The sequence below is a fragment of the Ovis aries genome, chromosome 21 (assembly GCF_016772045.2).
Source record: "Ovis aries strain OAR_USU_Benz2616 breed Rambouillet chromosome 21, ARS-UI_Ramb_v3.0, whole genome shotgun sequence".
In the NCBI taxonomy this organism is placed as follows: Eukaryota; Metazoa; Chordata; class Mammalia; order Artiodactyla; family Bovidae; genus Ovis; species Ovis aries.
This window is the reverse complement of record NC_056074.1, coordinates 37,677,195-37,691,479: the sequence shown is the minus strand read 5'-3', so window position 1 is coordinate 37,691,479 and position 14,285 is coordinate 37,677,195. Positions and strand designations below refer to the sequence as shown.

The 14,285-nt window shown below is 48.9% G+C and overlaps 2 protein-coding genes and 1 non-coding gene across 4 annotated transcripts; all 3 read left to right on the top strand.

Moving 5' to 3' along the window:
* The first annotated feature begins 5,717 nt into the window (after positions 1-5,717).
* On the top strand, positions 5,718-5,908 carry LOC114110196 (U2 spliceosomal RNA). Its single transcript, XR_003586522.1, has one exon. It is a non-coding gene; the product is annotated as a U2 spliceosomal RNA (small nuclear RNA).
* A 1,782-nt stretch (positions 5,909-7,690) lies between these two features.
* WDR74 (WD repeat domain 74) lies at positions 7,691-13,671 on the top strand. 2 transcript variants are annotated; one of them, XM_004019618.6, is made up of 11 exons: positions 7,691-7,777; positions 7,859-7,965; positions 8,051-8,172; positions 10,146-10,221; positions 10,354-10,500; positions 10,667-10,768; positions 12,062-12,162; positions 12,255-12,310; positions 12,645-12,790; positions 12,892-12,948; positions 13,451-13,671. In XM_004019618.6, the coding sequence occupies exons 1-11, from the start codon at positions 7,714-7,716 to the stop codon at positions 13,628-13,630; spliced, it is 1,158 nt and encodes a 385-aa protein (XP_004019667.2). In that variant the 5' UTR covers positions 7,691-7,713; the 3' UTR covers positions 13,631-13,671. The 2 variants fall into 2 exon arrangements, with proteins under 2 accessions (XP_004019667.2, XP_042094234.1); XM_042238300.2 differs by lacking the exon at positions 13,451-13,671 and having other exon boundaries at positions 12,874-12,937.
* A 102-nt stretch (positions 13,672-13,773) lies between these two features.
* TEX54 (testis expressed 54) lies at positions 13,774-14,262 on the top strand. Its single transcript, XM_027959846.3, has 2 exons — positions 13,774-13,883; positions 13,991-14,262. Exons 1-2 carry the CDS (start codon positions 13,817-13,819, stop codon positions 14,194-14,196), a joined length of 273 nt encoding a protein of 90 aa, XP_027815647.1. The 5' UTR covers positions 13,774-13,816; the 3' UTR covers positions 14,197-14,262.
* The last annotated feature ends 23 nt before the right edge of the window (positions 14,263-14,285 follow it).

The window sequence follows — 14,285 nt, the reverse complement described above, 5'->3', positions numbered from 1 at the left end:
GGAATATTAGCCATAAAACAACAAAATTGAGTCAGTTGTGAGGTGGAAGAACCTAATAGGTTTCCTTGATGGCTGAGATGGTAAAGAATCCACCTGCAATGCAGGAGACCTGGGTTGGGAAGGTAACGCTGGGAAAGGGAATGCCAACCCACTCCAGTATTCTTGTCTGGAGAAACCCATGGACAGGAACCTGGTGGGCTCAAGAAGGAGGTGATATATACTTAGAGCTAATTCACATTGATGTACAGCAGAAACCAACACAAGAGTTTAAAGCAATTATCCTCCAATTTAAAAAAATCCACACTTCCCACTGCATCGGATGCATGAGTTTGATCCCTGATTGGGGAATTAAGATCCCACATGCTGCACCGTGTAGCAGAAAACAAAGTGAAAGTGAAGTCGCTCGGTCGTGTCCGTGACTCTGCAACCTGTGGACTGTAGCCCAACAGGCTCCTCAGTCCATGGGATTCTCCAGGCAAGAATACTGGAGTGGGTTGCCATTTCCTTCTCCAGGGGATCTTCCCGACCCAGGGATCAAACCCAGGTCTCCCGCGTTGCAGGCAGATGCTTTAACCTCTGAGCCACCAGGGAAGAAAACAAAAGGAGGGTGTAAATTGAGGGGCATTGTTATATCAATTTCATGAAAACATTAAGTTACAAAATTTAAGTGTACCCACATGGAAAGAATATTCCCTTGGCCTTGCCTCTCCATGACCTCTTCCACTTCTCTCCATTTCTGCCACCACAGCTACCCACCCCCACCCCCTAAGCCATATTCACTTCTTGCCTGGAGGATCACAGGAGACTTCTCTTCCTTTTCCCTGTAGACCTTAAACTTAATGAAGGCAGAGTCCATGTCTGATTTTGCTCATCATTGTAGGGTGTCTGCTCAAAGAGCAAAAACAAATGGACAAATGGCCTCCCAGGGAGCCCAGGTTTCCAGGTTCGGGTGGGGCCCTCACTATCAGCCCCCAGTATCCACGAAGCAACAGGCAGGAGTCACAATAGATGCGAGTGACAGAGCTATTCCCTCCTAACCTTTAATTCAGAGGAAAAACAGGGCTACTGCCAACCTGACGGCTGAGACCTGCCAGGGAAAAGCCCCCAGAGATCTGTGCTTGGGACGCTTGACTGCAACCTGCATGGATGGACTGAAACTTATCTGGCTAGGGAGTTATGGTCTGCCGCAGGTTGAGTCTTGCAGAATTTAGAGAAGGTTGGGGTTGAAAGAAACTGAAGGGGCTTCCTTAGGGGTCCAGTGACAAAAACTGCGAGCTCCCAATGCTGGAGCCTTGGGTTCGATCCCTAGTCAAGAAACTAGATACCATGCGCAGCAACTAAGAGTTTACATGCCACAACTAAAACCTAGCACAGCCAAATAAATATGAAATCAAAGAAACTGATTTTTTTTTTTTTCCCGAAATACCTATTTGGCTGCACCAGGTCTTAGTCACAGCACCTGAACTCTTAGTTTCAGCATGTGGAATCTCGTTTACTGCCCAGGGCTCGAACCTGGGCCCCCTGCATCAGGAGCCGAGTCTTGGCCACTAGACTACCAGGTAAGTCCCCAGAGAAACTGAATTTTGCTTTTGCCTTTATATTAGTTGGTTTTGGGGTGTTTTTTTGTTTGGTTGGTTGGTTTTTTGGCTACTGTCATAAGTTGCCACTCTAATGGCAGAAAGTGAAAAGGAACTAAAAAGCCTCTTGATGAGGGTGAAGGAGAGTGAAAAAACTGGCTTGAAACGCAACAATAAAGAAACTAAGATCACAGCATCCAGTCCCATCACTTCATGGCAAATAGAAGGGGAAAATGTGGAAACAATGACAGATTTTATCTTCTTAGGCTCCAAAATCACTGTAGATGGTGACTTGCAGTCATGAAATTATAAGACATTTGCTCCTTGGAAGGAAAGCTATGACAAACCTAGAGAGTGTTAGTTGCTCAGTCGTGTCCAACTCTTTGTGACCCCATTGACTAGCCTGCCAGGCTCCTCTGTCCATGGGATTCTCCAGGCAAGGATATTGGAGTGAGTAGCCATTCCCTTCTCCAGGGCATATTCCTAACCCAGGGATCAAACTTGGGTCTCCTGCACTGCAGGCAGATTTTTTACCATCTGAGCCATTAGGGAAGCCCCAGACAAACCTAGATAGCATATTAAAAATCAGAGACATCACTTGGCTGGCAAAGGTCTATATAGTCAAAGCTATGGTTTTCCCAGTAGTGAGAGTTGGACCACAAACAAAGCTAAACGGTGAAAAATTGATGCTTTTGAATTTTGTTGCTGGAGAGAACTCTCGAGAGTCCCTTGAACTGCAAGAAGATCAAACCAGTCAATCCTAAGGGAAATCAACCCTGAATATTCATTGGAAAGGATGATGGTGAAGTGAAGCTCCAATATTTTGGCCACCAGATGCAAAGAGGTGACTCACTGGAAAAGACCCTGATGCTTGGGAAGACTGAAGGCAAAAGGATAATGGGGTGCAGAGAGTGAGATGGTCAGATAGCATCACTGGCTTAATGAACATGAATTTGAGCAAACTCTGGGAGATAGTGAAGGATAGGAGATCCTGGCATGCTGCAGTCCGTGGGGTCGCAGAGTCAGATGTAACTTGGTGACTGAACAACAAGTCACCACAAACTTGGTTGCTTAAAACAAAGCAAATATATTATCTTACAGTTTTGGAAGTCAGAAATCTGAAATGGGTCTCTCAATAGTCTAAAATCAAGGAGTGTGGGAGGTGGGAGGGGGTTCATGTTTGGTAATGCATGTAAGAATTAAAGATTTTAAAATTTAAAAAAAATAAAAGAAAAGAAAAGAAAAGAAAAATAAATAAATAAAATCAAGGAGTGCTAACAGGGCTGCATTTCTTTCTGTAGGCTCCGAAGGAGAATCTATTTCTCTGCCTTGGCTGGATTCTAGAGGCCACCCCATTCCTTCACTGACAACCCTCTTCCATCTTCAAAGCCAGTGATGGGTTAGGGTTAGTCTTTCTGATGCTGCATCAGTCTGACACTGAGTCTCCTGTCTCCCTTTGTGATCTTTGTAATTATGTACATGGAGCCCATCAGATAATCCAGAACGAAGAGGCAGATGCTAAGTTGCTCAGTCCTGTCAGATTTTTTAGCGACCAGGCTCCTCTGTCCATGGGATTCTCTAGGCAAGAGTATTGGAGTGGGTCCAGGGGATCTTCCCTACCAGGGGGATTGCACCCTCATCTCTTATGACTCCTGCACTGACGGGTAGGTTCTTTACTACTGTTGCCACCTGGGAAGCCCAGTCCAGAACAATCTCTCCTCAAAAGTATTAATTTAATCATATATATGAATTACCTTTTGTCTGCCATGTAAGGTATCATAATGAGATGTTCTAAAAATTAGGACATGGGCATGTAGAGTCATTATTCTGTCTACCACAGTCCCTTAATTCGGCTTCTCCCTAGAGGCTCTGGGTTTATCTGTGAAGCCTGGAGAAATTGCTTCTGTTTATTAGGTACACAGTGTGAGAAACCACAATCTCTAAAGTCATAGATGATCACACTTTGCTGGTTGTAATCATATCAGTGAAAATAGAACGTCCTACTCTTGCTGGAACAATCTCAACCCAGGCACGGTGTGTGTGTTTGTGAGTGTGTCTGGGTGTCTGTGTGCTCAGTCGTGTCTGAGACTCTTTGCCTCTTGGCAACCCAGGAGATTCATAGCCCGCCAGGCTCCAGAGACACGGCCTCTAATTTCAACCAAGATGTAGAGCTCAGTTAGTTCAGTTCAGTTCAGTTCAGTTCAGTCGCTCAGTCGTGTCCGACTCTTTGCGACCCCATGAATCGCAGCACTCCAGGCCTCCCTGTCCATCACCAACTCCTGGAGTTCACTCAGACTCACGTCCATCGAGTCCGTGATGCCATCCAGCCATCTCATCCTCTGTCGTCCCCTTCTCCTCCTGCCCCCAAGCTCTCCCAGCATCAGAGTCCTTTCCAATGAGTCAGCTCTTAGCATGAGGTGGCCAAAGTACTGGAGTTTCAGCTTTAGCATCATTCCTTCCAAAGAAATCCCAGGGTTGATCTCCTTCAGAATGGACTGGTTGGATCTCCCTGCATTCCAAGGGACTCTCAAGAGTCTTATCCAACACCACAGTTCAAACGCATCAATTCTTCAGCACTCAGCCTTCTTCACAGTCCAGCTCTCACATCCATACATGACCACAGGAAAAACCATAGCCTTGACTAGATGGACCTTAGTCGGCAAAGTAATGTCTCTGCTTTTGAATATGCTGTCTAGGTTGGTCATAACTTTTCTTCCAAGGAGTAAGCGTCTTTTAATTTCATGGCTGCAGTCACCATCTGCAGTGATTTTGGAGCCCCCCAAAATAAAGTCTGACACTGTTTCTACTGTTTCCCCATCTATTTCCCATGAAGTGTTGGGACCAGATGCCATGATCTTCGTTCTCTGAATGTTGAGCTTTAAGCCAACTTTTTCACTCTCCTCTTTCACTTTCATCAAGTTCTGCATTCACACTAACATAATTTCTAAGGAAACAGACTTCAAGTCCCTTTTCAGTAAGAGTCTGGCATTAATACCTTTCATACAGCTGGGCTTTGCTCTGAGCCTCTGAAGTATCACTTCTGTTAAATTTGACCTGCATTGCCTCACCCCCTCTCCCACCGCTGGTTCCTGGGTTTAGGAATCCCGAGGCTCCGAAACGCTTTTCTCAGGCCGCTTTTTCCCCCGCTGTAGGGCCAACGGTGGGTAGTGGATGGTACAAATGGCAAGATGTAAGTGGGGTGGGGGCGGATGTTACAGTAAATCAGGGAACGGGGAGGAGCAGACGCGAGCCTGGAGCCCCGTAATGCGAGGGGAACACAGTCCTAACGGCCAACTTTCACTGTCACCTCTGGACCGAGAGCAGCATGTCCTCAGTTTTCACAAGCACCCCATAAGAGCGGGTTATTATTCCTCCATTTAACAGAGGAGAGGACCGGAGCCTAAGCAACAAGCTTTGCGCGCATGCCGTGAATGCTAAGTCCCATCAGTGGTGTTCGACTCTGGGAACGTAAACCCACTAGGCTCCTCTGTCCATGAGATTCTCCAGGTAAGAATATTGGAGGGGATGGTGCCCTCCTCCAAGGGATCTTCCCGACTCAGGGAGCGAACCTGCCTCTCTTATGTCTCCTGCTTTGGCAGCGGGATTCTTACCACTAGTGCCACCCGGGAAGCGCAAGCAACATGCCTCGTGGCATCAAATCAGGAACTGGCGGAAAGGCGTCCCAACTCGGTTCTTTGGACACCAAAGTCAGCGGTCAGGGACCGCGGGCCTTTCCAAGTAAATGTCCGGAAGAGAGGCGCCGCCCTGCATCCGCTTCAACAGACTAACGACCACCACAGCTGCACCTTCAGGCTGGGAGAGATCGCCAGTCTCCGAGGGTAAACACCAGGCGGCCATAGAAATCGCGTCTAGCATGGGGACCAATCCCAGAAAGCGAAAGAGCAGTGGGGCGGGTTTATGCAAAATACAGAAGGAGTTAGCCGGAGGCGAAGCAGTAAAGGACACAACTTAAGGTCTAGTTCCACAATATTAATTATTACTATGAATCAGAAATGATGAGAAACTGGTTTTAAGAAAGACTGCACTTTGAGAAAGAAACTAATGATTAGGCCATAAAAGTCACCACAACCGCAAAAGCTACACTAAGAGTAAGGCTGGCCCGGAGGCGAAAACACCGTTATCGCTTCTCGGCCTTTTGGCTAAGATCAAGTGTAGTATCTGTTCTTATCAGTTTAATATCTGATACGTCCTCTATCCGAGGACAATATATTAAATGGATTTTTGGGATTAGGAGTTGGAATAGGAGCTTGCTCCGTCCACTCCACGCATCGACCTGGTATTGCAGTACTTCCAGGAACGGTGCACCCCCTTCGGGGGGAATAAATACTGTTTCAAAGAAAAACTTAACATAAAACTTTACTATGGATGTCTTTTAACTGATCTAATAAAGCCATCTACTAGTAACGCATGCTTTCCAGATTTAAATATTTGCGTTATAAAGACGTTTTCAAAAAAAAACTTATATATTATTTTGCTTGGAAACTTAATACCCACTGTAGATTACCGAATTTACACTAAGGCCAATGAGGTCAAAATGTACTTGAAATAAAATGTCTGTAAGGATTTTTGTACATGTAAGATAATGGCGGTGGTTTCGGTGGTTGTGACGCGATTTTACGTATATTCGGGGCTTTTTAAGAGGTTCTACAAGAGCAAGTCCCTGTCAACCAAAAAACGTGGGGTCGACTCCCCGAGGCCGCAAAGATCATCTGGAGGAGAATAGTTTTTACCACCGCAATAGTCCTATCTGGAGAATCTCAGAAAAGCCTGGTGTACTGCAGTTCATGGGGTCGCAAAGATTCAATTGAGTGACCAGTACTTTCCGTTTTCACCGACCGGTATTCCTGCCTGAAGACGAGCCTGGCTCCAGGGCTGTAAGTCCCTAGAGTCGCCAAAGCCGTCGGGTCCGACTTAGCAACTAAATAACTACAATTTTAAAAATAGTGACGTGCACATATTAGAGAAGTTATTTGCCGTAGGGAAGATATTGAGTAGTGCTTCAGTTCAGTTCCGTCGCTCAGTCGTGTCCGACTCTTTGCGACCCTATGAATCGCAGCATGCCAGGCCTCCCTGTCCATCACCAACTCCTGGAGTTCACTCAGACTCACGTCTATCGAGTCAGTGCTTATTACACCTCTTTATAACGGGTAAGTTTCCTGATCTAGTTCCCTCTACTTGAAAACTGTAGGTGTGCACCGGGCCTTACAGCGAGGAAGACTTTCGAGCAGAGAAATAAATGGTTGAACGTCTCATAAAGGGAAATCATAGTATTTCAGGGAAAGAGATCGTTCAGATTTACTTTAGGGTCTGTGAGGGGCAGTAATGGTGGTTGTGGTGTGTTTCCGCATGGCTTGCCTAGAATGTTAAGCTCCGGAACTTATTGGCAGTTCTCCAACTAAGGTGGTATTCAAGATTGTTTCTCTGTGGAGGACAGATCTGCCAGGCAAGAGTGGGATGCTCTATGCTTACTGATATAATTTCAAGTAGCAAAGTTTCTGAGACTTTTATTTCAGACAAGTCATTCAAAGAAGGGGGCCGTTATGAGATTTTAAAGTTGGAGCTTATCTTTGGAAAAACTGTTTCTTTTAATTTTGTAGATCTTCATTGCCCATGGTGCTGTTTTATACCATCAGCAAATCTCAATGTGAGGAAATAAAAGTAACGCCCCTACCCTTCACTTTCCAAAAGTGAAGCTCATCGGTTTCATTTCCCCCAACTTTGTTCATTTTGTCCTATTACGCTTTAAGTTGAAGCCATGCGCTTCATTAGTGATTTGAATCGTTCCTTAAATGAGCTCTTTTCTTCTCTTGTACAGAAAACATACATTGCTTTAGAGCAGAGGAACAGACTAGGGCTGCCTGGATCCCATATCGTGGTTGAGATAGTATGCCTTCTACTCCAAATGTAAAATGGTCAAGTTACTGTTCAGATCTCCACAAACAAGTCTCCAGATTTCATTTTTGTAAAAAGCAAAACCAGCTAGCGGGGAGAATATGTTTTACTCTTCCGGTTCTTTAAAGGCCTAGAAATGGAGTTCCTCCGGATCCGACTAGACGCAGACTGGTGACGCAGGCGTTGCGCCGGAAGTGGGAGCCTTGGGTTCCCGAGCTCCGCTATGGCGGCTGCGGCTGCACCGTGGAACCATGTGTGGGTTGGCACCGACACTGGCATCCTGAAAGGTGGGTAGCGAGGTCGGGCGTCGGGAACTGCGGGCTTCGCCGTTTCGCTATTCTGACTCAACTGACGTCCGTGTCCCGCAGGAGTGAACCTTCAGCGCAAACAGGCGGCGAACTTCACGGCGTCAGGACAGCCCCGGCGCGAAGAGGCGGTGAGCGCCCTGTGTTGGGGTGCGGATGGCGAGACACAGGTGAGCGACCGCTGAGAGTCGGAGCTGGGAGTCTGGGGCGCGGCCGCCTCGCTCTCCTCGCCATCCTGTGCTCCTCTGCCCGCAGATCCTAGTGGGCTGTGCCGATGGGACAGTGAAGCACTTCAGCACCGAGGAAGGCAGGTTCCAGGGCCAGAGGCAATGTCCTGGAGGGGAGGGCACGTTCCGAGGCCTCGCCCAGGTCGACGGGTAAGACCAAACCCCTTGCAGAAACGCTCAGGTCGTAGCGAGAGCGTTGAGGCTCCCACTGGACGACCGAGTAGTGGCAATCAATCCTGAGGTGACATGAACCTGGTCTGCGTGACAGGGACGTTTTTCCTGCCTTCGTCCGTTCTTTCCTATAACAAACATTTATGGAACACTTATTCGGTTGTTTATAGGCACTGGGCAAAATCCAAAGGCTTAGGTAAACCACAGTATCTGCCATCATAGAGTTCGCTACTTCCAGAGTTTTGTTTTTTGGCATAATAACCTTTTGGATGACCCTGAGCACGTTATTTAATAGTTTGAAAGTAAAAGTGTTAGTCGCTCAGTCGTGTCCCACTCTTTGCAGCCCGCTGGACTCCTCTGTCTGGGGTTTTCCAGGCAAGAATACTGGAGCGAATTGCCATTTCCTTCTCCAGCGAATCTTCCCCAGTTTCCGGCACTGCAGGATACCACCTGCAGTGCAGGAGATTCTTTACCAACTGAGCCACTAGGGAAGTTTAGAATATGTTTTTAAATGCGGGCTAACAACCACTAACAAAGTGGCAAAGCTCCTAAAGAATAAGAAATGCTGGGTTGCAGGCTTAGTTTTCTTCTGAAGGTGAAGAGAGAGGCTATGAGCTGACTGTAGGTTTGGTGAGGTTAATTCTGACAGGTGAGTCTGGAAGGCTGGAGCGGGGGAGGAGGAATATTTGAACTTGGCCTTGAAGGTTGGGTAGAATTTTGACAGATGGAGAAAGGAGTAAGGGCATTCTAGAAGGAGGCTCCTGCTTGAGCAGAGGCCAAGGATTGGTGTGAGGCTACAGGGCACATCACAGGGAAGATAAACAGCATTTGGGGGTTAAAGAGAAGACTCTTGAGAGTCCCTTGGACTGCAAAGAGATCAAACCAGTCAGTCTTAAAGGAAATCAGTCCTGAATATGCATTACTCCAGTACTTTGGCCACCTGATACAAAGAACTGCTGGAAAAGATTGAAAGCAGGAGAAGAGAATGACAGAGGATGAGATGGTTGGATGGCATCACCAGTTCGATGGACAGGAGTTTGGGCAAGCTCCAGGAGTTGGTGATGGTCAGGGAAACCTCAAGTGCTGCAGTCAATGGGGTCGCAAAAAGTCAGACACAACTGAGCGACTAAACTGAACTGGGGGTTGAAGCCCAGGAAACTTTTTTTTCCCCCTTTTTAAAAATTTATGAGGAAGCATTTTAATATAAGATGAACGAGGTAAGTTGGGATTTAAGGCAAAGTGCTTTTAAGTGTCAGGTTGAGCAATCTGCGGTTTTGTAGGTAATGAGGCATGATTGGTTTCTGAGCAGGAAACACTGTGTTCAGAGCTGTGAGCCTGCAGGAACGTGGAGATGGATTGGAGACTGTTGCCACAGCCCAGGAAAACCCAGAGCCTGAACCTAGTTGTGGAGGGTGGGCAGATATGAGAAAAAGCAGAGGGCTTGGGCTGTACAGATCCTGGGGAGAGATTGGCTTGTCTGGTCTGACACCCAGAACAGGGAACTTGAGAGAGGAAGCTGGTGTTTGATTCTGACCAAACACTAAATCCAGAGCAGTCCCAATTCAGTGCTTTCAGAGCTCTGACTCCTGGTGACCACATCAAGAAAAACCAGCAGGGCCATGTGCCCCAGGTGGAGCTGTGGAATAGCAAAGACTTTGCAGTATCACAGTCTTGATTGCAGCTCTGATTCTGACATTTATAGCTAAGTGGCAAATCTTATAATTTTTTGTAGCTTCACTTTCCTTACTTATAAGACCAGTAAACCATTAGCTTGACGAGAAATTAAATAACAGCCATCAAGCCCCGCCCAGACCTGAGTTACCTGGAGGCTTCCTTAGGAACAGGGCTGGTAGGAGGGAGTCTAGTTCATATGAATTTGGGGGTGGGTCGACTGGGGACAGAGAATGCCATTTACCCCTGCTCTTTTAACTCTATCCTCCCTTTGCCTGCAGCACCCTCATCACATGTGTGGATTCTGGGATTCTTCGAGTTTGGCCTGACCAGGACAAGGAGGCATCCTCTGACCCAGTGAGATCCCCCCTCATCCTGATCCTGATGGTTGGGGAAGGTGGGGCCCAGGGTAGAGCCAATGAAGGCTTTGGAGGAGGAGGATTAAGGATCTGGAAGTGACTCTCATCTCCGCTCTCTCATTCTTTTCAGCTCCTGGAACTGAGGGTGGGCCCTGGGGTATGTAGGATGCGCCAAGACCCAGCACGCCCCCACATCGTTGCCACAGGTGGGAAGGAGAATGCTCTGAAGGTGTGGGACCTGCAGGGGTCTGAGGAGCCTTTGTTCAGGGCCAAGAACGTGAGTGATGGTGGGTGGAGAGGACCTGGGTCCGAATTCCCATGAGTCAAGGCCACTGATTTTGAATTGGAGACTGGCAGGGTTGTAGGGGATGATGACAGAGGGCAGAAGGAAGGGACACACTGAGACCCTCCCAGCTCTGTCCCTTATCTACCGACCCCACCAGGTACGGAATGATTGGCTCGACCTGCGGGTTCCCATCTGGGACCAGGACATACAGTTCCTCCCAGAGTCACAGAAGCTCGTCACCTGTACAGGGTACCACCAGGTAAGGCACACATCTAACCCCTAACTTTTTATGGGCTCATACAGCTTCCTGGAGAAACAGGAGGCTTGCTCTTTGCAGGCTCGGTCCCCACCATTTGGCACAGCCACTCTTCTCTCCATCCTTGAGTCATCCCTGAGCTCCCAGAAGAAGGACCACTTCCCCAGCCGCGTGTTCAGCCGAGTGGCTAAGCCAGTGACCTTCACTTACTACATTCTAGGAAGGAGTTGCTTGAACTGTAATTCTTCCTTTTCTTCCCACCTGGAAGAAAGAAGGGAGTGTCCCCTTCATAGTAGAATCACGTGGGGCCCATGTTATGAGAAGAAATGGACTGGGTATCAAGAGAACGGGGTTCTGGTCCTGATGGCAGTCTCTAATTTGCTTTGGGACCCAACTATGACCCTCTAGTATCTGTAATATCTGGCTGGTCTCTGCTCCTCAGCTGTATAGGAAAGGCCCAACTGGGGATCTTTTCAGCTGGGCTTTTTTTTTTTTTTTTGACCACGCTGCGTGGCAATCATACTTCCCTGATCAGGGATCGAATCTGAAGTGGAAGTTCGGAGTCCTAACCATTGGACCACCAGGGAATTTGAAATTCTAAGACCCAGGCAGGACTGGGTGGGGCTACATTTGCCCTGCTTCCTCTGCTCTGCATACTGAAGTCTGCTCTTGGTAATACACTTCTGCTCAGAACACATATGAGGGCTTCCTCTCTCCTTCCTGTCCAGGCTTAACTTTTTTCTCTGTTTGACTTCAGCAACTCTGACAGTTGGGCCAGCTTGCTCTTGCATCATGAAAGGGGAGTATAGATGGAAAGCTCACACATGCAGACCATGGGGATGCTGCTGCTCCTAGCCTGGGGGAACCTCTGTTCTCAGCTCTATATGTTCGTGTTCCTCAGCAGCTCTCCTCTACTCCTCAGCACTCAGAGAAGAAGGGTGTGTTTCAAATGAGAAAGTTTCTCTGAAAGAGTGGATTGTAAAAGCAGTGTATGGGGTAGGGGGGCTTCCCTGGTGGCTCAGTGGTAAAGAATCTGCCTGCCAATGCAGGAGGCTTGGGTTCAATCCCTGGGTTGGGAAGATCCCCTGAAGAAGGAAATGGCAACCCATTCCAGTATTCTTGCCTGGGAAATCCCATGGACAGAGGAGCCTGGTGGGCTACAGTCCATGGGGTCACAGAAGAGTTGGAAACAACTTAGCAACTAAACAACAACAAATGAGGGGAAGTGAAGATGTAGAGGTGCCAGGGGGCTATGCAGAGTCAAGGTGCTGTGGTGATGCCTCAGCCTTCTTCCAGGTCCGTGTCTATGATCCAGCCTCCCCTCAGCGCAGGCCAGTCCTTGAGGCCACCTACGGAGAGTACCCGCTGACAGCCATGACCCTCACTCCTGAGGGCAAGTGAGTGTGTAGAGGGCAAAGTGGGGCTTGGGGAGGACTCGGGGGCTTCTGCTGACCAACCCCATGTGTGTCTCTCTGGTTCTCCTCCTCAGTTCAGTGATTGTGGGGAATACTCATGGGCAGCTGGCAGAAATTGACCTCCGGCAAGGTGAGTAGACCAGGGAGCCTTGCAGGGGTCAGGGGTGGGGAGGAAGGGCAGGATTCCCCCCTGACGGGGCGGTGGAGCTGCTGAGCCCTCTTTCAGGTGCCAGAACCAGGTTCAATCCTGGTTCTGCCAACTGTGTGACCTTGGACAAATTACTTTGTCAATTCCCTGTGCCTTAGTTTCTTCACCTGAAAAATGGAGATGTTAATGCTAACTGCCATGTCAGCATTATGTTAAACGAGGATTAAATGGTGAAAGAAAGAGATTTGAACAGAAAACACTCAATAAATGGTTGTTGGCTGACCAGTTAGCAGTGATACCTGCCCCCTTTTTCCAGGGCGCCTGCTGGGCTGTCTAAAGGGACTGGCAGGCAGCGTCCGAGGGTTGCAGTGCCACCCTTCAAAGCCCCTACTAGCCTCCTGTGGTTTGGACAGAATCTTGAGGATACACAGGATCCGGAATCCACGGGGCCTGGAGCATAAGGTGAGAAACCACTCATTCCTGCCTCTTGTGCCCTCCTCCCTCCCCCATTCTTATTTCTGTTTCAGCAGACTTGGCCCCTTAAGGTCCCTCATCTCTTCTAGGTTTATCTCAAATCTCAATTGAACTGCCTCCTCCTGTCAGGCAGGGATAACTGGGAGGTAAGCTCTTGGGTCTGGGAATGTGGGAGCTAAGGGTACAGGTATGAGGATCTCTCTGTGAAGAGGGAAGGGAAGCGGCTGGAACTTAGACCTGAGACTGTCCATCCATCTGCTGGGTATAGTCCTGACAGGGTCATTGCCAAGGGTAACATAGGAGCATGGATGAAGTGAAGTGAAAGACATTCAGTCATGTGTAACTCTTTGTGACCCCCATGGACTGTAGCCCACCAGGCTTCTCTGTCCATGGAATTCTCCAAGCCAGCATACTGGAGTGGGTAGCCATTCCCTTTTCCAGGGGATCTTCCTAACCCAGGGATTGAACCCAGGTCTCCCACGTTGCAGGCAGATTCTTTACCAGCTGAGCCACCAAGGAAGTCCAGGAGCATGGATGGGCATGGTTTTTAGGAGCAGGAAACAAGGGGTGGTGCCTGGAGGAATGATTCTCCTCCCTGTGGGTCTGTTATTGTACCTCTGACTCCTGAGGGCTTCTCCCACTCACCAGGATGAACCGCAAGAGCCTCAGGAGCCCAGCAAGGTGCCCTCAGAAGACACAGAGACAGATGAACTTTGGGCCTCCTTGGAGGCAGCTGCCAAGCGGAAGCTCCCCGATTGGGAGCAGACCCAAGGCACTCTCCAAGCCAGACAGAGAAAGAAGAAACGGCCTGGGTCCACCAGCTCCTGAAGAGCTTGTGCTCACTTTGTAAATAAACAGCTTAAAACGTACCATGACCTTGAGCCTTTTGTGATGGGAGAAAGTGGTGGCGGCTCCCTGAGCTGGGGTGGTGGGGGTATCTGACGTCACAAAAGCAGGGCCAGGAACCTGCCGGCTGGCGTGGGTGGCACCGAGTGCAGGGCCGCATGCGGGGCCATGGGCTGCTGCCAAGATAAGGACTTTCAGACTTCGGATGAGCAGGCCAAGGAGGCCGGGTCAGAAGGTGGGACCGGAGACACACCAGGGGGCCCAGGGAGCTGGGAGTGGGGACTGGACCACCAGGAGGTTGGACTAGGGAGACTAGAACTGAGCAGCCTCGCATCCTCACAGGCACTGATGCGGACTCGGTGGAGCAACGGGATCGCAGGTCGAACGAAAGTCTTTTGATCACTGTGCTGTGGCGGCGGCTATCCATGTTCAGCCGTCGGGGTTCCTCTCGGTCAACCAAGAGGCAGGCAGTCCAGAATCCAAAGCCGGCGAGTAGGATCCAGGAGTGCGATCAGGAGAGGATCCAGGAGGAGCCGGAGAAGGGGTGACTCCAGCCCCGTTCTCACTCCTCCGCAGCCTTCAGAGAATAAAGTTTCTAACGTGTACCTGCCTAAGCGCTTGTGCCTCTGCTTTGGGC

Coding starts and splice junctions, on each gene's coding strand:
- WDR74 (XM_004019618.6), top strand. CDS start 7,714: ATGGCGGCTGCGGCTGCACCGTGGAACCATGTGTGGGTTGGCACCGAC. Junction 8,173..10,145: donor GGCCTCGCCCAGGTCGACGG/GTAAGACCAAAC, acceptor CTTTGCCTGCAG/CACCCTCATCACATGTGTGG. Junction 10,501..10,666: donor CTTTGTTCAGGGCCAAGAAC/GTGAGTGATGGT, acceptor CGACCCCACCAG/GTACGGAATGATTGGCTCGA.
- TEX54 (XM_027959846.3), top strand. CDS start 13,817: ATGGGCTGCTGCCAAGATAAGGACTTTCAGACTTCGGATGAGCAGGCC. Junction 13,884..13,990: donor CAAGGAGGCCGGGTCAGAAG/GTGGGACCGGAG, acceptor GCATCCTCACAG/GCACTGATGCGGACTCGGTG.